Raw genomic sequence first — 23,215 nt, 5'->3', positions numbered from 1 at the left:
CAATTTGGCGTGTTTTTGCAGTGGCTGGTACCAGTTGTTCCTTTCCATGTTTAGTGCTTCCTTCAGGAGCTCTTGTAGGGCAGGCCTGGTGGTGACAAAATCTCTCAGCATTGGCTTGTCTGTAAAGGATTTTATTTCTCCTTCACTTATGAAGTTTAGTTTGGCTGGATATAAAATTCTGGGTTGAAAATTATTTTCTTTAAGAATGTTGAATATTGGCCCCCACTGTCTTCTGGCTTGTAGAGTTTCTGCTGAGAGATCTGCTGTTGGTCTGATGGGCTTCCCTTTTTGGGTAACCCAACCTTTCTCTCTGACGGCCCTTAACATTTTTTCCTTCATTTCCACTTTGGTGAATCTGACAATTATGTGTCTTGGAGCTGCTCTTCTCAAGGGGTATCTTTGTGGTGTTTTCTGTATTTCCTGCATTTGAATGTTGTCTTGCCTTGTTAGGTTGGGGAAGTTCTCCTGGATAATATCCTGCAGAGTGTTTTCCAACTTGGTTCCATTCTCCCTGTCACTTTCAGGTACACCAATCAGACATAGATTTGGTCTTTTCACATAGTCCCATATTTCTTGGAGGCTTTGTTCGTTTTCTTTTACTCTTTTTTCTCTGAACTTCTTTTCTCGCTTCATTTCATTCATTTGATCTTCAATCACTGATACCCTTTCTTCCAGTTGATCAAATTGGCTACTGAAGCTTCTGCATTTGTCACGTAGTTCTCGTGCCATGGGTTTCATCTCCACCAGGTCATTTAAGGACTTCTCTACACTGGTTAGTCTAGTTAGCCATTTATCTAATCTTTTTTCAAGGTTTTTAGCTTATTTGCAATGGGTTCGAACTTCCTCCTTTAGCTTGGAGAAGTCTGAAGTGTTCTTCTCTAAACTCGTCCAAGTCATTCTCCGTCCAGCTTTGTTCCGTTGATGGTAAGGAGCTGCATTCCTTTGGAGGGGTAGTGGTGCTCTGATTTTTAGATTTTTCAGCTTTTCTGCTCTGTTTTTTCCCCATCTTTGTGGTTTTATCTACCTTTGGTCTTTGATGATGATGATGTGCAAATGGGGTTTTGGTGTGGATGTACTTTCTGTTTGTTAGTTTTCCTTCTAACAGTCAGTACCCTCAGGTGCAGGTCTGTTGGAGTTTGCTGGAGGTCCACTCCAGACCCTGTTTGCCTCCGTATCAGCAGCGGAACCTGTAGAACAGTGAATATTGCTGAATGGAAAATGTTGCTGCCTGATCATTCCTCTGGAAGCTTCATCTCAGAGGGGTACCCAGCCATGTGAGATGTCAGTCTGCCCCTACTGGAGGGTGCCTCCCAGTTAGGCTATTCGGGGGTCAGGGACCCACTTGAGTACGCAGTCTGTCTGTTCTCAAGATCTCAAACTCTGTGCTGGGAAAACCACTATTCTCTTCCAAGCTGTCAGACAGGGACATTTAAGTCTGCAGAGGTTTCTGCCGCCTTTTGTTTGGCTATGCCCCGTGCCCAGAGGTGGAGTCTGTAGAGTCAGGCAGGCCTCCTTGAGCTGTGGTGGGCTCCACCCAGTTCGAGCTTGTTTACCTGCTCAAGCCTCAGCAATGGTGGGCGCCACTCCCCCAGCCTCGCTACCACCTTGCAGTTCGATCTCAGACTGCTGTGCTAGCAATGAGGGAGGTTCCATGAGCGTAGGACCCTCCAAGCCAGGCGCAGGATGTAATCTCTTGGTGTGCCATTTGCTAAGACCGTTGGAAAAGCACAGTATTAGGGTGGGAGTGACCCAGTTTTCCAGACGCCATCCATCATCACTTCCCTTGGCTAGGAATGGGAATTCCCTGACCCCTTGTACTTCCCATGTCAGGCGATGCCTCGCCCTGCTTCAGCTCATGCTCGGTGGGCTGCACCCACTGTCCTGCCCCCACTGTCCAAGAAACCCCCGTGAGATGAATCCAGTACCTCAGTTCAAAACGCAGAAATCACCAGTCTTCTGCATCCTTCACACTGGGAGCTGTAGACTGGAGCTGTTCCTAATCTTGGAACCACCCATCTACAGCCATCTTGGAACCACCCGTCTACCTAATTTTTCTTTTCTAATTTGTAAACTGGAAGAATAACAATGTTTTCACAAATTTGTTGCAAGGAATAAATGAGAATAAATATATATATTAATACATACATACATGTACATTAGAATATATATACCTACATATGTGTGTGTGTATATATATATATATATGGGTGTATATGTATACACACACAGAAAGAGAGAAAGAAAGAGAGACAGAGAGGGAGAGGACACTCTGCACAGTAACTGGTACGTGGTATGTACTCAAAAGATAGTAGGTATTGTTAAATGTTAAGAGACGGCTTGATATAGTGAAAAGAGCATGACCCAAGGTAAAATGACGTAGGATCTAGCCCCATAATTGATTAACTTTCTGACCTCTGGGCAAGACTTGTTAGGCCTCAGTTTCCATATCTGTTAAATGGGGAAAATAGTGACTGTCCATATATCATAGAGGTTGCTTTTTTGAAAAAAGAAATGGGATAATGACATATACAAGAAATGTTAACATTACTAACACACGAATGCAAGGCATTTTATAATTAAAATTCTGTCACATGAAAACCATGCTCTTTCTTATTTGGAGAAACCAGAGGATATGGAAGGAGAAAGACCAATTTAGAATTTTAACCTAAGCAAACTTTTGGTCATTATCTCAAAATAATAGCTTTTGACTTCTCTTTTCTATAATTAAATGGTTACTTTTAATGATATATGACCCAAAAATGATTGTCAATGCCCAGGCAGGAATTCAGTTACTTTATTACTCAAAACAAGTAAACTCCATAAAAACTTATTGTGCACAATTTGGTGCAAGCTGCTGCACTACACACAGAAATACAGACGAAAAGGACAAGGTCTTTATCCATAGGGTTCACCAGTCCATATTTGGCACTCAATCTAATAGACAGGATATTATAATGGAAAAAATTATAAGTCAAATAAATTTGTTTAAATCCTAACCCTTTCCCCTATTTGCTGTATCCCTTACAAAGTACATATTCTTCTTGAGTTTATGGTCTCATGATAAAATATAATAATAATATTAATACTTATCTGGTTGGGATATTTTGAGTCCTCATCAACTGGGATGACATATAACACAAATAAAGCATTTGGAATACAGCAGATGCTTTAATTACCATTGTCTCCTTTCCTGAATAAAGTACACAAATGAATGACACATCCAGCCCAAGGTAAAATTTAATTAGTGCCATTTAAAAAAGTGCCACAAAGGAAGATGTCACATCTGGTTAGGAGAACTGGTAAGGCCTCATAGAAGGTATGGTACTTGAAATGAACCTTGAAGTATGTAAGATTTTCAACATGCAAAGTTAAAGCGCAGAAGCAGTAAAAGTAGATGAAAGGCATGAATAAAAAAAAAAAAGACCCAGGGAGAAAACAGTTGGGTGTGGTTAACAAAGAGCATTACTTCATTATGGGAGGAGACTCTCTGGTAAATAGTAAAGAGAGACAGAGACAGAGAAAAAGACAGAAAGGTAGTTTAAGGTCCCATTATGAAGAGTCTTGGTGGACACAGAAAAGATTTTGTACTTAATGGGAGTACTGACAGTTCTTCAGTAGCAGAATCATTTGGTTAGGTCGGAGATGGCAGCAATTCCTGGAAATAAAGTGAGTACTAAAAGAAATGTCAGTTTTTAAAGGATTTTAAATGGGAAGAATTTCAGAAACTTATATGTAGAAAATAATTTTCTCTTAAGGATGACCTAAGAGAAAGTAAGGCCAGGGATAGGTATCACTGTATTACTAGGCAAAGAAACTAGGAGAATTTCCACACTTAACCCACAAACCAAGGTGGGCCATGAGAGATCTTATCCTATGTCATACAAATTAACATTAACAGCAGACAGAGAAAACAAACTCAGAATTCCATCCTCTGGGTCTGTTACTTGAGACAGCATTTCCTCTCTTAAGCATTTCTGAAAGATAATTCTCAGGATAACAAGAATAAATTCTCAAAAATATGCTCTTATGCTGAGCATGCAAAATGGGTAACTGTGCATGCAATTGTAAATTATACAACTGAAGTCTGAAAAAAAGTGTGTGTACTTACCTCATCTGTTAACTCAAGGGAAACAGTTGATTTAAAAACTCTAAATGTGGAAAATACTACAATCATTTCTGGGTGCCTCATGAATATAGGTAGGCCGCCTAGGTCACGAAAACTTCAAGGGAAAAAACAGTTGCAAAATTAAATAATTTTCCCCTCTGACCACTGACTAACAATGAGAATCATCTGCAAACAAACACACTCGTATTCTCCCTCTGTCTCTCTGTGGCACACACAAACACATTTCTAGACACTGACCTATTCCATTGGCTATGTTGCTACTGTGATGTGGTAAAATATACCTGAAAATTAAGAGAAACTGGGGATTCCAAACGGTAAGAGAACAAGACAGAATTTGCCTTGTCTTTACAGTCCTCTCTATATACATTTTTTCTATTAATCAATCCCTCTCTGACAGAGAGCCACTTCTGCCAGAGAATTTCAAATATGAAAAGAGAATATTTATAGTAAGTAAAAGACAAATGATTTGGGTTCTTTTTCAGAAACGAACTCTTTTCTCTCCCATTCTTTCTAATAATGCCCAAGGGCAAATCTTAGACACAGCTCTGTTTTGTGACTAATACGGGGTTCCATAAGGAAATTATCTAGCATTCTGGGCAACATAAACACAAATGCTAGGCAATGTATTTTGTGGAAAACCAGGTGGGGTAGTTTAAGAAGTCATCTGATTCTAGAGAATATAACGGTTGGTGAATCCAATTAATTATAAAAGTGTAGCTTCAGAAAAGTGTAGACAAGACGGAAATACAGCACCAATGGAAGCAATATTGAGGACTTAAGCCTGTCAGTTACTTCCTACTTTGATTCTGAATGGTACATGGTAAGTGGTTCTAAAGCCTGAGTGGTAGAATCAACTCAATCCACATTGAGCTGTTTTGCAGTATTTAGGTAAAAATGGCAGTTTAGAAAAAACAAAAGAGGGGGAAATAAACCTCAACTAGTTACTTACAGTATAGCCTTGCAAGAAAGTTCACAACTCTACAGGTAGAAAAAGCATGCACTTTAATTCAGACAAGCACCAGCTTGATCCACATTACTGCTTCTAAATGACCTAGAGGTTAAAGTAAGGAGTACAAAGTATGGTGCTGAAATATGACAGCATGATGAAATGGGGACAGTTGGGCTGGCAAAAGCAACTTAAAAATATAAATTAGTAATTAAATACAATAATTCTTGAGATGGAAAACATTATTCTAAATATCACTTCCACATACCCCCAGCATTATAAAAGCAGCAGATGTTTCAATTCAGAAAACATTTTCTAAAAACACAAACAAAAGGGAAAACCTAAACGCTACACAGAAATAAGGATAAACCACAGAGTATACAATTCTAGACTTACATTGTATATAATATAGATATTTAATTAGTGTATATATTAATTAAAATAAGATCATATCTGTTTTTCCAGTTAAGAAATAGTGAACATATTTTTAATGAATAAATATAAATTTACATTAATTTAATGAATATCACATTATATGAATATACAATAATTTAATTTGTGAACACATTTGTTTATTGGATTTTTAATTTGTACCAACTCCTCTCTATACAAAATACATTGCATTAAATATAGTTATATTTGAATATTATAATACAACCATGATTATTTCATTAAGTTCAAATTGTAAAAGGGGAATTACATAGTAAAAAGGTAAGCACATTTTAAGGAGTTTCTGAGGCATATTGAAAAACTGATCTCCAAAAAGACTATAATAACTTAGACCCCAGCAGCAATGTATGAAAATACCTATTTCCACAAATATTTCTCATAAATAATGAATGTTACCATTTTCTTATTTGTGACTAGTTTATAGTCAAAAATATCACACAAGCTTAATATGTATGTCTTATTAATAGAGTTACAAATTATGTTCATGTTATCTTTTTTTTACCAAATATTGTGCATTTTTGCTTACAAATGAATTTCAGAATTATTTCATTAAGATTCCTGCCTAAACAAATTTACTTGGTACTTATTGCAATTAGACTAAATTTGAAAAACCTTTCTACAAAGTGAAATATTCCCATCCTGGAATACCATATATATTTGTGCATAAGAAAGTCTCTTTTATATTACTCTGTAAGGTTGTCATATTATTTCTATATTTACTTGCTGAGTAGCTGCATAGAAAAATCATATCTACGTCCCAGTAGTAAATAAGACACTTTTGACAATATATTTTCTATGTGGACATTGCTAATATTAGAAAAGTTTATTTGTTTTCTAAGTGAACCATCTAACCTAAATTCTTATTGGTCTTAATGAATTTTTAGTATGTTCTATCTAGATAATAATCACTTATGAATAATAATATGCATGTGCTATGGTTTGAAATGTTTGAGCCTTGCCAAAATTCATATTGCAATTTAATCCCCAATGCAACTTTTATATATTATTTTAATTTTTACTTTTTGTCAGGAAGGGCTTTTTGGAAGTGATCACGTCACTCATTAATTGGATTAGTGCCCATATAGAAGGGACTGTGGGAGTGAGTTTGTCCTTTTTGCCTTCTCTGCCATGTAAGGATACAGAGGTGCCATTTATGAATAACAGGACTTCGTCAGACACTGAATCTGCTGACATCTTAATATTGGACTTTTCAGCCTCCAGCACTGTGAGAAACAAATTTCTGTTGTTTATAAATTTCTCAGTCTAAAGTATCTTGTTATGGGAGCAGGAATGGACTAAGACATGCATGGCTCATTACAATGTAATTTATTCTTTTTTTACATTTATTTGATAGAACTTCTAAAGTGTTGGTGAGAAGCATCTTCACCTGATGTCAATGAAAATAAATGTTTTATTGTTCTACTGTTAAATCTATGGTGGCTACTAAATTTCAAATAGATGTTCTTTTTGATGTTATTGAAATATTATCCTGCTTGGAATTTAGTAAACTTTGTTTTTAAATCAAGAATGTAGCCTGGATGTAATAAAATGTCTTTCTAGAATACATCAAGAAACTTTATCTCCTTCACCTAGTAATGTGATAAATTATATTAACAGATTTTCTAAAATATCAAACCATCCTTGCATTTCTGGAATAAATCCTACACACTAGTACAAAATTACTTTCTTAAAACACTTGGAATTAACTTGCTAAAATTTTATTTATTTTATTTCTATCCATAATTGTGAGATTAACTCATAGTTTTTTGTGTGTGCTCTTTTTGTCTGGCTTTGGTATCAGGATGAAGCTAGATAAAATGACATATTTTTCTGCAGGTAAATGCTCCCACTAGGAACAACCAGGAGAGGAAGTAAAACATGTAGAAAAAACATATTAAAAGGTATCAGGTGCTGTGAAGCAACGAAGACTAAAGGGAATAAACCTGCATAGAGGACAGAACCTTTTAAAGGTGAGGTGAAAATCTGCAGCTTTCCTTGTGGGCATTTGAGGAATGTAGGCAAGGGCAACAGACTGAGAATCTTAAAACCAGGCAGAGACTATCTACTAGTGGGTGAAAAAAACATGGAATCTATGCTGCTTCCAATGGACTAGACTGACACAATTAGAGGTTTCAGGACTAGTTTTACCCTCAAGATATTTACTGAATTCTAAAGCTAAACAGCTGAGGAAAATAAGGGTTTAAGCCTTATTTAATATGCTAGTGTATATCATGAATCTTTTATATAGGTATCTCAAACTTATATGATCTGGGCATTCTGCTTTTATTTTAGCATGTCTTAGGATGCAAACAAAAAATTAGAAAAAACCTACACAATGGTTTTGGAAAAGAAAAAATTAAAGAAGACTGTGATATGACTCAGTATTCCCAGTTATATTCCTTGCTTTTCAGAAAAGCAAGGAGATTTTTCTCAGTTTCACAGTGTTTCAGAGAAAAAGACTCACTAGTAGAAGGATGCCTAAAAATGATGGGAACTATCTTGGTTCATTCAGAATAATGTAACAAAATCCCATAGACTGTAGCTTATAAACAAAAGAATTCTCACAGTTCTGGAGGCTTGGAAGTCCAACATCAAGGTACCAGCAGATTCAGTGTCTGTTGAAGGCCTATTTCCTAGTGCAAAATAAAAAAGGAGTCTTCTTTCTGTATCCGCATATCCTCACAAGGCCACAAGGAACAAGGCAAGTCTCTGAAGTCTCTTTTATACGTATACTAATCCCATGTGTGAGGCTCCACCGTCATAATCTGTCACCTCCCAAGACCTCATCTCCTAATGTAATCACACTGGTTATTAGATTCAACATATGATTTTGGGGGGTACACAAACATTCAGATCACATAGGAACTGAAACCTCATTAGGGATGGTAAATTAACACTTGCAATCCCCAACACTTTCTTTCCTGTCAGCAATTGTTGGTGCTGGGTACTGCTAAGTCTCCTTCTCAAGACATTTGCCAGATTCTAAAACCAAAGAGTACAGGAGGCTGAATAGACAAGGTTTCTGTGAAGAGCAGGAATTTCTATAGTCCTCTTTGGTGCTAAAAAGACAATGACATATCAGGCATTTTTTAAAAGCTCTGCAGAGCCATATCCTACCAACAAGGGCAAACAAAGTACACTACAATTGCAACCCAGTATTAACCCAAATCAGTCCATGATGGTTCTAAGGTGGTCAGCTTCAAACCACAACCCACCTGCCCATTCTATTTACTTAGCAAAGGAAAACATGACCACCTGGAATCTCTACATATTTTACACAATGTCCAACATCAACCAAAAAATATTAGAAAGAGACAGGACCATATCACTGAAAACCAAGAGAAAAAAAATCCACCAATATGTATGTATAATATATATAAGAAGTAGTAAAGAATGATTTTGAATGTCTATAATTAATATGCTTAAGAAAACATAGAAAAGAGACAAATTAGATAAAAAAAGATGGAGCATTTCATCACAGAATTTCAGTTTATATAAAAAAATTAAAGAATATTCTAAGACTAAAATATACATACCTGAAATTCTAACTAACTTTCTTTTTTTAATTCTACTAAGGCTTTTATATTGTCTTTGTACTAATAACCTTAAACATCATAGGAAGATAAGCAGACATAATACCAGGAGCCATTTTTAGAATGAAAAAAATGCAAAGGTCAATGAAAAAATGATGGAAGTAGCCTCTAAATATCATTAAAGGTTAATAAATACAGCATGATCTTTTATATACTGCAGACCTTCCTGGGTAGTTAGAGCAGAAACTAACATCTTTCACCAAACTAAATTATAAGGAAACCTTCTTATAGGTAAAGGACAAAGTAAGAGCAACTGTCACTTACAGGAAGGTGTGTGAATACAGCAAAGGTGCTACGAAGAAAGGCAATGAGGTCTACCAGGTAATCACTAGCTTTGTTGCCCAAATCTCCAGTCATCCAGTCATAGTCTGCCAGCTGTAGGAACTGGTCAATCTTCTGATTTAAGTTGGTATAAATCTCTTCTTCAGCTGCATGTCTAGCATCCTGTGAAAAAATATAAAACTTGAAAAATCACTCAGATTTCAATATGGGCAGAAATTTCTATGAGCTTAGAGCCATCTAACATATCCATTAAGAAACTGGGAATATAACTGGAAATACTGAGTCATATCACAGTCTTCTTTAATTTTTTCTTTTTCAAAACCATTGTGTAAGTTTTTTCTAATTTTTTGTTTGCATCCTAAGACATGCTAAAATAAAAGCAGAATGCCCAGATCATATAAGTTTGAGATACCTATATAAAAGATTCATGATATACACTAGCATATTAAAGGCCCTAAGAAGTATGGTGAGATTAATATTCTTACAAAATTACAAAAATATTTTCAGGACAAATGATCATACATTACTCTATGACAATGCTAAAATTCCATCAACATAGACTTGTGCAGAGTAACTTATGAACTACTTGCCACCACCTTCAATATTCACTTTCAGTCTGATCATCCTTAACTTCTGTTAAATACTCTCTTTTTAAAACTCTGTCTTCCCGTAGAATTCATGAGATGGTTTTCTCCTGGCTTTCCTTTTACTTCTCTGGACACAAATCTTCTCACTTTCTTTGGGTGATTTAATTAAATCCAATAGCTTCCAGTATCTCTATCTTTAGCACAGCTCTACTCCAAAATCATTCTAATTCAAGAATCATATATGCGAGTGTTTCATGGACATCTATGACCCAGACAAACTTTGAAATAAGTGGCCAGGAGCAGTGGCTCATGCATGTAATCCCAGAACTTTGGGAGGCCGAAGTGGGTGGATCACCTGAGGTCAGGAGTTCAAGACCAGCCTGGCCAACATGGTGAAACCCCATCTCTACTAAAAATATAAAAATTAGCTGGGTGTGGGTGGTGGGAGTCTGTAATCCCAGCTACTCAGGAGGCTGAGGCAGGAGAGTTGCTTGAACCCAGGAGGCGGAGGTTTCAGTGAGGCAAGATTATGCCATTGCACTCCAGCCTGGGTGACAGAGCAAGACTCCATCTCAAAAAAAAAAAAAAGAAAGAAAGAAAGAAGTAGGTCCAGGTTGAAACTCAGCATATTTACCACTCTTTACCTGTTCAACTCAGACCAAGGCAGAGATCTAAGCAACATCTTAAATTCCATTCTTTCCTCCACAGTCAGAAAATGAGTTCTGTAAATTATATCTCCCGAATTTCTCTGTAATTTGTACTGCCCTCTACATTTTCACATTTTTAAAGTCAGAATAATTTTGCAATATATTTACATACTATAACATAATCAGTGACTGTGTTTACTTATGTGAACAATGATTTATAAAATTTGATTGATAGATAAAAATTATACAAAAATTATATATTTGTCACGTACAACTTGATGTTTTGAAATATGTATACACTGAAATGGCTAAATTGAGCTAAGTTTGGTGCAAAAGAAACTGCTTTTAATGGCAAAAATCACAATTACTTTTGCACCAACCTAATAATTAACATATGCATTACCTCACATACTTATTTTATGAGTTAGGAGTACTTATAAGTACTCTGCTAGCATTTTTCAAGAACATAACACATGGTTATTAACTATAATCATCATGTTATAGAATAGATCTCTTGAACTAATTCCTTCTATCTAACTTAAAATTTCTATCCTTTGACCAAAAACTCCCCAACCATATTCCCCAGCTCTGGTAACTATCATTCTATTCTATGTTTCTATGAATTCAACATTTTTAGATTCTACATATGAGATCATGCATATTTTTCTTTCTGTGCCTTCCTTATTTCACTTAATACAATGTTCCCATGAGGTTTCCATGTTGTTGCAAATGGCAGGATTTCTTTCTTTTGTAAGGTTGTATAGTATCTCATTCTGTATACATACTACATTGTCTTTATGCATTCACCAGTTGACAGACACTTAGGTCAAATCAATATCTTGGCTATTGTGGAAAATGTTGCAATGAACATGTGAGTGCAGATATCTTGGTGATATACTGATTTCATTTCCTCTGGAAACAAACCCAGTAGTGGGATTGCTGAAACATATGACAGTTCTATTTTTAATTTTGGGGGGAATCTCCATACTGTTTTCTACAATGGCTATACTAATTTACATTCCAACATCATATAAGAATTCCCTTTTCTCCACATCCTCTCCAATACTTACCATTTGTCTTTTTGATAATAGTCAACCTAACAGGTGGAAAGTCATATATCATTGTGGTTTTAGTTTTTGTTTTTCTAATGACTAACGATGTTGAATATTTTTTCATACACCTCTTGGTCACTTGTATGTCTTCTCTTGAGAAATGTCTATTCAAAACCTTTGCCCATTTTCTCATCGGGTTGTTTTCTTGCTATTGAATTGTTTTAGTTCTTTATATATTCTAGAAATGCATGCCTTGTCAGCTGTATCGTTTGCAAATATATTCCGCCATTCTTTTTTTTTTTTTTTTTTTTTTTTGAGATGGAGTCTCACTCTGTCATATAGGCTGGAGTGAAGCGGCACAATCTTGGCTCACTGCAACCTCCATCTCACAGGTTCAAGCATTCTCCTGCCTCAGCCTCCCGAGTAGTAGGATTACAGGCCGTGTGCCACTATGCCTAATTTTTGTATTTTTAGTAGAGATTGGGTTTCACCATGTTGTCAGGCTGGTCTCAAACTCTTGATCTCAAGTGATTCGCCCGCCTTAGCCTCCCAAAGTGCTGGGATTACAGACATGAGCCACCATGCCCTGCCTGTTCTGCCATTTTGTAGGTTATCCTTCAACTGTTGTTTTCTTTGCTGTGCAAAAGCTTTCCTGTTTGATAAAATCAATCTCATTTGTCTTTTTTTACATTTGTTGCCTGTGCTTTTGGGGTCATAGCTTAAAAAAAAATTATTGCCCAGATCAATGTTATGGAGATTTTTTCCTATATTATTTTGTAGTAATGTTAGTTTCAGGTCTTATGTTTAAGTCTTTAATCCATTTTATGTGGATTTTTATATATGGTATGAGATGAGGAACGAATTTCATTCTTGTAAATGTGGATATCCAGTTTTCTCAACACCACTTATTTTTTCAGAGACTATCCTTTCCCCTTTTGTGTGTTCTTGGCATCTTTGTCAAAAATTAACTGACTGTACATTAGTAGGATTATATCAGGGTTATTTTGTTCCACTGGTCTGTGTGTATGTTTTTTTGCCAGAATCATGCTATTTTGATTATTACAGCGTGTAGTAGATTTTGAAGTCAGGTAGACTGATGCCTCCAGATTTGTTCTTTCTGCTCAAGATTGCTTTTGCTATTTGGAGTGTTTAGTGGTCCCATATGAATCTTACTATTGTTTACTTTATTCCTATGAAAAATGCATTCGAATTTGGGTAGCGATTGCATTGAATATGTAGATCACTTTGGGTAATATGGAAATTCTAACAATGTTAATTCTTCAATCCACAAACTAGGATATCTTTTTGTTTATTTCTCCAATTTTTTCTTCGATGTTTTATAGTTTTTCAACAGGTCTTCTAAATATTTCAATGAGCACTTCTATACTTTCATCTTTACATTACTTGTATAATAATCTTAAGGTGTCCTTGAATTTCTGTTTTGCTAAAAGTCTTTTTCATTAAAAGTCTTTATTTTTTAGTGTTTTAGGTTTAAAGAAAATTTAAGCAGGAAGTACACTGCCTCTGTATATACCACCACCCTCCATGCTACCACCCCTATTTAAAATTAGTGTGGTACAATTTTTACAATTAATGAAATGATATTGGTATTTTATTATCAACTAAAGTCCCTAGTTTACATTAGGGTGTAATCATTGTGATACCAAGTTCTGTGGGTACTTAAAAATGCATAATGTCACTAATTCACCATTACGGTATCATTTAGATAGTTTCACTGCCCTAAAAATCTACTGAATTCCACCTACTCATCCTTCCAGGATTTTCTCTACTGATTTTCTCTACTGGTTTTCATTTTCATTGATTTCTGTTCTAATTTTCATTATTGTTGTTGTTATTATTATTGCTCACTTTGGATTTAAATTGTTCTTTGCCTAGTATCCTATGGTGTAAGTACAGATTATTAAATTTAGATCTTTCTTCTTTCTAATATATGCTATCAATGGTACAAATTTCCCTCTGAGTAATGCTTTCACTGCATCTCAGAAATTATAATAAGTTGTATTTTAATTCTCATTTATTTTGAAATATTTCTCTTGAGACTTTTTCTTTCACCATGTCTTATTTTGAAAGATGTTGTTTAATCTCCAAATAATTTGACATTTTCTATCTTTCTGTTACTCATTTCTAGTTTAATTTCATATGGTCTAAGAGGAATGTTAGTATAATTTCTATTTAAAGGATGTTCTATTGCCTAGAACATGGTGTGTTTTGGTGAATATTTTGTATAAGTTGTTGCTGGATAAAACATTCTATAAATGTCCATTAGATTCACTTGATTGATGATGTCAGTCATTTCAACTATATACATACTGATGTTTCTGCCTCCTGGATTTGTCAGTTTCAGTAGAAGTGTTCCAGAAATTTTAATGAGAATAGATGTTAACATATAAAATAAGATTTTAGTATCTTTCAAAATACTCGTATTTTTCCTTCTTTGATCTTCTAAAGTAGTAACTTTGAAAGATTTTCTAATACTAATCATTCATGCATTCCTAACCTTACTTCAATTCTTGATTTATTTGTATGTACTTTTAGATTTTGCTCAGAATTGTTTTGGCTATTCACGTTCTTTTTTAGTTCCCTATGAATTTTATGATTGTTTTTTCTATTTCCGTAAAAGATGACACTGATACTTTGTTAGGGACTGCACTGAATCTATAGACTGCTTGGGGAAGTATGGTCATTTTAATGATATTAATTCTTCTGATCTATGAGTATGGTATTTCTTTCCATTTGTTTGTGTTCTCTTCCATTTCTTTCATCAGTGTTCTGTAGTTTTCATTGTAGATATTTTTCACCTCCCTAGTTAAACTTATTCCTAGATATTTGAATGTTTTTGAAGCTATTGTAAATAGGAATGCCTTCTTGATTTCTTTTTTACTGTTTCATTATTGAAGAATAAAAAGGCTACTGATTTTTGTATGTTGATTTTACAGCCTGTAACTTTACTGAATTGGTTTTTCAGTTCTAAGAGTTTTATGATGGAGCCTTTTAGTTTTTCTAAATGAAAGATCGTATCATCAGCAAAGGAGGACAATTTGACTTCCTGTTTTCCAATTTGGAAGCCTTTTATTTCTTTCTCTTCTCTGACTGTCCTAGCTCAGACATCCAATACTACATTGAACAGGAGTAGTGAGAATGAGCATCCTCGTCTTGGGGAATGGTTCCACCTTTTGCCCATTCTTCAAGAAAAGGCAGTCAACCTTTCCCCATTCAGGATGGTGTTAGCTGTGGGTCTGCTATATGTGGCCTTTATTATTTTGAGGTATGTTCCTTCTATATTTGGCTTGTTGGGAGTTTTAATTGTGAAGGGATGATGAATTTTATCAAATGCTTTTTCTGCATCTATCAAGATGATCATATGGTTTTTGCCCTTCATTCTGTTGATGTGAAGTTTCACATTTACTTCTCTGCATATACTAAACCATCCTTTCACCCCTGGTCTAAATCCCACTTGATCATGGTATATTATCTTTTAATTGAATTCAGTTTTCTAGTATGTTGCTGATAACTTTTGCATCTATTTTCATCAGGAATATTGGTCTGTAGTTTTCTTTTGTTGTTCCTTGTCTGGTTTTGGTATCAGAGTAATGCTAGCTTTACAGAATAAGTTAGGGAGAATTCTCTCTCCTAATCTTTTGGAACAGTTTCAGGAGGATTGGTATGAGTTATTCTTATATGTTTGGTGGAATTTGGTGGTGAATCCACCTGGTTCTGGGCTTTTCTTTGTTTGGATACTATTACTGCTTCAATCTCACTGCCTGTTATTGGTCGATTCAGGTTTTCCATTTCTTCCTGATTCAATCTTAGTAGGTTGTATATTTCCAAGTATTCATCCATTTCCTATGGGTTTTCCACTGGTTAGCATAATAGTCCCTGATGACCTTTTCTGTTTCTGTGGTATCAATTATAATGTCTCTGTTTTCATTTATAATTTTATTTGAGTCTTTGCTGTACTCTTCTTGGTTAGTCTAGCTAGTGGTTGTTATCAATTTTACCTTTTCAAAGAACCAACTTTTTGTTCCATTCATCTTTCCATATTTTTCTTTTCAGGTCTACTGTGATCTGTATTATTTCCTTCTGATAGTGTGGATTCGGTTTGTTATTGCTTTCCTAGTTCCTTGAGGTACACTATTCGATTATTTATTTGAAATCTTCTGCTTTTTTGATGTAGGTGCTTATTGCTATGAACTTCCCTTTAAGTACTGCTTTTGTTGTGTCCAACAGGTTGTGCTATGTTGTTTCCATTTCATTTGTTCCAAAAAATTCATTTTCTTATTAATTTATTCATTGAACCAATGGTTGTTCAGGAGCATGTTGTTTATTTTCCATTTATTTGTATAGTTTCCAAAGTTTCTCTTGGTATTGATTTCTAGTTTTATACCATTGTGATCTGGCAATATACTTGATGTGATTTTGAATTTTAAAAAATGGTTGAGATTTGTTTTGTGGCTTAATATATGGTCTATCTTGGAGAATGTTCCTTGTGCTGATGAGAAGAATGTGTATTCTGCCATTGTTAGATAAGATGTCCTCTAAATGTCTGTTAAGTCCTTTTGGTCTAAAGTCCAGTTTAAAATGAATGTTTCTTTTCTGATTATATGTCTCAATGATCTGTCTAGTGCTGGCAGTGGGGTATTAAAGTGCCATAATTTTATCAGAGTTCATCTATTTATTTAGATATGGCAATATTTGCTTTATGAATCTAGGTGCTACAGTGTTGGATGCCAATATGGATTTGGTGTTACATCCTCTTGCTAGATTGATCCCATTATCATTATATAATGACCTTCTTTGTCTTTTTCTTACTGTTTTTTATTTAAAGTGTTGTATCTCATATGAGTATAGTATGCCTGCTCATTTTTTGTTAACATTTCCATGAAATACTTTTTTTATTCCTCTATTTTCAGTTTATATGCATCTTTAAAGGTAAATTATGTTTCTTGTAGGCAGCATATGGCTAGATCATGGTTTTTTTTAATCCATTCGAGCAGTCTATATAAGTAAAGAATTTAATCAATTTACACTCAAAATTATTATTGATATGTGAGGTTGTCCCTTCAATGTATTAATTATTTTCTGGTTATTTTGTATATTCTTTGTTCCTTTCCTTTTCTCTTACTGTTTGTTATTGTGGTTTGGTGGTTTTCTACAGTAGTACTATTTGAGTCCTTTCTCTTCTTCATTTGTTTGTTTGCTTTACCAGTGAGTTTTATACTTTTGTGTGTTTTCATGATAGCAAATGTCACTCACTATATCCAAGTTTAGAACTCCCTTGAGGAATTTCTTGTAAGGCCAGTGTAGTGGTGATGAATTCTTTCAGCTTTTGCTTGTATGAGAAAGATGTTATTTCTCCTTCATTTATGAAGAATAATTTCACTAGATATTTTATATTTTGCCTTCTGGAACCCTTATAATTTGAAAATTTGGTCTCTTATGATGCCCCATATGTAATAAAGGCTTTGCTCTTTTTTTAAATTGTTTTTACTTTTATTTTGTATAAAGAATTATGTTCTAGATCTAAAATTCTTTCTTCTGCTTGATCTAGTCTATTGTTGAAGCTTTTGAACGTATTTTGCATTTCATTTAATAAATTCCTCAGTTCCATAATTTATGTTTGGTTACATTTTTGGTATCAATCTCTTTAGCAAATTTCTTATTCATATCAAGCATTCTTTTTCTGATTTCTTTGTATTGTTTTGCAGAATTCTCATGTTTCTCACTGAGCTTCTTTGGAGTCAATCATTTAACTTCTTTTTCTGAGATTTCATTAATTTCTCTTTGATTGGGATCTGTTGTTGGAGAATTATTCCTGTGGAGGTGTCATATGTCCTGGCTTTTTCTTATTTTCTGTACCATTATATTCATATCTGTACATTTACTATAACAGCCACTTCTTGCAGTTTTTTAAATTTGCTCTGGTAGGAGAGGACATTTTCCAGAAGATGTATCTATGCTGTTAGTTGCGTAGGACACTTTGGTTGTGATTTTCAGTGCAATAGTGTAAACTCTGTACGATTCCTTCAGGTATAAATAGTACCAGTGGTATCTATAATTTCTTCAGTGGTTCAGGTGCAATTATTAAATGAGGCTGTGGTTTTGCTGGGGACTGTAACACCAGGTAGGTCAGTCTTTGAACCCCAGTGATGGCAGCAGTGGCTAAGTATGTGTGTCCTTAGGCCCCAGGTTGGTCTGGCACCATTATTAGTGAGTCTAGATGGGCCAATTTTTGAGTTTCCAGATAGATTATTTGGATGCCAGCAGTGACAATAGCAGGTGGGGTGGGTGGGGATGTTCATGAACCCCTGCGCAGCCAGCTTTATGTGAATGATGACAATGGCAGTGGCAGAATCATCCTCTTAGTCCCAAGTGGTTCACACTGGTATTGGTGTTGGTTGTATTCAACTGAGTGGGCTGGTCTTCAGGCACACAGGTGTTGCATGCAGGTAGGTACCAGCTGTGGTAGTAGCAGTCATGTGTGTAGGCCTGATCTCAGGCACCTGGGAGGAGTGTTCAGGTGCCAATTGTGGTGGACTGGGCTAGGTAATCCTCTTGCTTCCTGTGTGCTCTGGCACAGGGGTTTGGGGGTGGCAGGGCAAAGCTGAGCCAAACTTGTCCTCATGCCCTCTGATAATGAGTACAGGCACCAGATGTAGTAGTTAGTGGTGAGGGAAACCCTAGAAAAGTGATATGCTCTGATGGTAGGTGGCAGCAGCTGTGCTAGTTCCCTGCCACTGGGGAGGGCAATGCCACCTTCAGTACCGGGCAACCTAGGTCATCAGGTGGAAAACACACACACCATTTTCACCACAGCCCAAGTGGCACTCTTTCCTCAGCCCCTCTGCAGTAGCTGACACCTTGCTTATGCCTCAGCCTCAATGGCAGGAGCAGGCATTGTGATAGCATCTCAGCCCCTGGTGTGGGTGGCCCCTGGTCACTGGCATCTAAGTTGGGAGGCAGCAAGCGTGCTTCTCAGTAGCAGTGGTCTCCAGGATAATGTGCTATCTGTTGGAGGCAAGGCTCTAAGATAGCTGCTTGCTATAGCTGCTTAGGTCTCACAGAATGTGTGACACTCGGTATGAGCTCCTTCCCTGGACCAGTGCCATCACACAATCTCTCAGCATCTTCCAATGTTAGTTTCAGGGCAAGTGAGGGTCAAGAGACTCTCCCATGGCCAGGATTTCAGGAGTCCATAGTGGAAATGGAAACCACTGAAAGTTTCTTATTAACCCTTTCCTTGTATTAAGGAGTCTCCCTCAGCTCCCAGCTGATCCTACTGAGTAGACTGCCTCATTTCCTTCCCCTTCCTTGGTTTAGGCATTTACTGTCACTTTTCTGTTGAATTACAGTGTTCTGTCTTGGATGATCTATTTGAAGTGTGATCATTTACTCATTATGTTGGTTCTTCTTAGTGGAGGAAGCAAGTATGAAATACCTCTAGTCAGCCATCTTGAAGCTTTCCTCTTTCATATCTTTTCCTTATCACATCACATCTATTTCCCTATAGATCCTCAAATTTATTAGCACAGAGTTACACAACGACTTTTAGAAGTCAATTCCAGGGCCGGGCGTGGTGGCTCAAGCCTGTAATCCCAGCACTTTGGGAGGCCGAGATGGGTGGATCACGAGGTCAGGAGATCGAGACCATCCTGGCTAACACGGTGAAACCCCGTCTCTACTAAAAAATACAAAAAAACTAGCCGGGCGAGGTGGCGGGCGCCTGTAGTCCCAGCTACTCGGGAGGCTGAGGCAGGAGAATGGCGTGAACCCGGGAGGCGGAGCTTGCAGTGAGCTGAGATCCGGCCACTGCACTCCAGCCTGGGCAACAGAGCGAGACTCCGTCTCAAAAAAAAAAAAAAAAAAAAAAAAAGTCAATTCCTCTCATTCTGAACTGTGATTGATATAATGTAACTGATGTTGTTATTTCTTCCTTCTTTCCTTCCTTACCTTCGTCTTTTCTTTTCCTTCTTTTTTTAGTTCTTCCCCTCCTTTCAATGAAGCACAGTAAAATGTTTGTTTTTTTAAATGCAACATCCCTCACTTGAAGTCTTTCAAAGACTTTAGAATAAAGTCCACATTATCTATTAATATAAAACAAAGTGCTTCTCAGGTTGGCATTTATCTACTTCTGTATCTCACTGCCATCCTAATTCTATGCTGAATACTGGCTTTATTTTATCATTTAATCTTTGCACATGAAGTTAAAATATCCTTTACTCCCTCTATATCCATTCTCTCCCTAGAAATATCCTGCTGGTTCCAAGATCCATTCCAACTTGTACTTGTCTGGGAAGTCTTCTTTGGAGGTCCTAAAGCTGGAACCTCATCCTCTTTGGAATTCTCCTCTGTTGAGCCTGTCAATTTTGCAGTTCCCTGGAGCTCAATCCTCACACCTTTCCTCTATGTATACTCAAATCCCAGAAGAAAATCCATCCTATGCTATCAAATACCATCTTTACACTGGTGAACTCTAAATTTTTATCTCCAGCTATGATTTTGTCCTGCTAATTTAATACCTCTATATAGCTATCATTAAATATATCAAGCTTAATGTATCAAAAATGGAAGTCTTGATCATATTTCTGCTTTTCAAATGTATTTTTCTCTAAGTGTTCCCCGTCTCAGTAAACAGTATTCATCCAGTTTGTTCAGTTCAAAAGTTTTGGAACTACCCCTGACTCCTGTCTTTCTCTTAATACAAACACCCAGTCTAGTACTAAGACCTGCTATCCATACCTTGAAAAATATTTCTTACCACTTCTACCTCTACCACTCTAGTCCAAGTGACCATTATCTCTTGCCTGGAGTACTGCAACTGCCTCCCAATTAGCCTTTCTTCTTCCCCTTTTATTAAATTACAATATATTTATTTCCACATAAAAACCAGTATGACATTAAATAACTCAGATCATTACCCCCCACAATTCAATCTTCTAATGACATCGCATCTCATTTCAGAATCCAATGTATAGTATTTACAATGGCCTACAGGGCCAGAAATAATCTAACTCCTGAATACTTCATCTCTTATCACCCATACCATTAGTGATAGATACATCATTGCCAGACTGACCCCCTTACTATTTCTTGAACACACCCATACCTACCACTGTGCTGTTCCCTTTGACAGGAATGCATATCCATCAGAAATCCAAATGATTCAATTTCTCACTTCTTTTGGGTCATTTATTTTTTTCCTAGTTCTTATCACTATTTGCCATTAGATTAGATTTTTTCTGTTTGTTTATCATCCACTAATTCATTAAAATATAAGCTCTGTAAAGTCAGGAGACTCACTTTTTTGTTCATGCCTGAAACTTTCCCTGATTTGTAGTAGATACTGTATTAAAACTTGTTAAATAAATGAGAGATTGAATATATCTAATGTATTATTCCAGTATACTGGCTGTCTTCTCTGTAAATCATAAACTTTAAGTCCAGGGACAAAGTACTTTTTCTGTCTCTCCCCAAGAATCTACCAGATGATTACACAGTAGATACGCAAGCAATATTTATTATGGAGTAAATTAATAAACACTTTCATTCTCTTTTGTAAGAGGGTGAGGAAAATCTTATGAATAAGGAAAGCTAAGGACGCCAGCTTGATTATGTCACACATGGCAGAAATAAGAGGGAACTCTGCAAGAAAATACCTTAAAGACCTTCAGACTCTTTCTACCCCTTTTCCAGCATAAAGGTTTCCATCTGCAAGGGAAAGTTTTCTGGAAACAGTAGCTTAGGAAAATACACAACATGTAGATGTTATAATTGCCATGTTTATATTGAGTTCTGGGTTAGCTAGTCTGAAACAGCCCTGGTAAAAATAAATTTTCAGTGTGTTTTAAGCAATCAGTGTTTCCAATAAGCACTGTCAACATGACCTTTAGTGGTCTCCAGAACTTCTCCTTCACTAAGTATTTAACTAGCTGTTCAGCCCCTATGGCTTCCTGTCTGCCTTTAATTTTCCCTCAGCATTTTTTCATGCTAGAGCAACAACAAAATACACAAGCCATCCTTTGAGAGAATTTCTGAACGTAATTTGAAAAGCTATTGACATAAAAAAATTGAGACAGGTTGACAGAAAGAGTATCAGTGGATACCACATATTCTCCATTGGACAGACAAATGAACCTCATGTTCTAATTCCCTAACTCCCTATTATCTACTTAACACTGAACTATTTCTTTTATATTTTCTTTCCTAGAGAAATTTTGGCTTTCACAGAAGAGCAAATACAGAAATTTTTTTTGATAAATCTAATGCCCAAGCTCCATAATAATGCTAGTATTTGGGAGTAATTATAATTCCTATAAAACTGCCTGAGGTCATTCTGAAGCTCTGAAAGCTTTTGTGGTATTTTCATACTCATTCTCAGGGCCTTTTTATTAAATCACTCTTTTCCTCACTAAAACAACATCGAAATTAATACCATTAGACATTATTGAAAAATTAGGAAGTCACGATATGAACATAACATTATGTGTAATGAATTTAGATTTAAGTAATTTTATTGTCATTTTGAAACAAAGAATTTATAGTCATTTAATGAATGTGTAACTTAACCTAGCAGTTGACCTAATCGCATAGATACATAAAGAATACTTTCTGATTCAACATTGCGTTTTTTTCAAACAATACAAAAATAGTAAGTCATACCAAAAATTTTTATCTGTCAAAAAGCATAATAGCAGTATGAATCAAATTTGATTTCTTCTCTTGCACCTACGATTAAAAGAATGTACCAAAAATAGAGAAAAAGGATAAGATGATGAGAAAAAGCAGACAAAAGGGGACATAAATCACGGTTCCAAATCTGCCACTATACATTTAATTAATATTAATTTCTGGATTTCAAAAGGGTGACACAGAATATGTTTCAAAACTAAAACAATCAAATAACAATATAAACAAAAAATCAAACCATATAAGTAGCCTATATGTTAGATCTACATTTTTAATGTTTGAGATGTTGTCCTATTACTTTTACTGCTTAATACCTATTTAAAGCTCACATAATATGAAGGAGTTTATTAAAGCTGCTGTGAGCTATAGCATTTACCCTCCAGAAACTCATCTACCATCAGTCCTTCTTTTGTTCTACCTGACTGTCATTTGATTCAGCTCTGGATCAAAACTAGTGCTGTGGACATATGAAATTATAAAATTGCTAACTAGAAAAGCAGTGACAGAAATTGCTCACTAAAAAGTAAGATTAAAAAATTGATCACAGGGCCGGGTACGGTGGTTCATGCCTGCAATCCCAGCATTTTACGAAGCCAAGGTGGGTGGATCGCTTGAGCCCAGAAATTCGAGACCAGCCTGGGCAACATGGCGAAACCTCATCTCTACTAAAAACACTAAAAATTAGCCGGGCATGGTGGCACACGCCTGTTATCCCAACTACTTGGGAGGATGAGGCATGAGAATTGCTTGAATCCAGGAGGCAGGGGTTACAGTGAGCCAAGATTGCACCACTGCACTCCAGTCAGGGCAACAGAGCAAGATTTGGTT

The 23,215-nt window shown here is 36.1% G+C and overlaps 1 protein-coding gene across 1 annotated transcript in view; it reads right to left on the bottom strand.

The window, feature by feature from the left end:
• EXOC6B (exocyst complex component 6B) overlaps window positions 1-23,215 on the bottom strand; it is a 696,611-nt gene that overhangs the window by 302,733 nt on the left and 370,663 nt on the right. Inside the window, exon 18 of the mRNA XM_011945178.1 lies at window positions 9,380-9,559. Within this exon, the coding sequence (XP_011800568.1) occupies window positions 9,380-9,559 (180 nt within the window). The remainder of the gene's footprint in view (window positions 1-9,379; window positions 9,560-23,215) is intronic.

Source organism: Colobus angolensis, unplaced genomic scaffold, assembly GCF_000951035.1.
Source record: "Colobus angolensis palliatus isolate OR3802 unplaced genomic scaffold, Cang.pa_1.0 Scaffold24, whole genome shotgun sequence".
Classification (NCBI taxonomy): Eukaryota; Metazoa; Chordata; class Mammalia; order Primates; family Cercopithecidae; genus Colobus; species Colobus angolensis.
The sequence above is the reverse complement of the archived record's forward strand: the minus strand, read 5'-3'. Positions and strand labels throughout refer to the sequence as shown.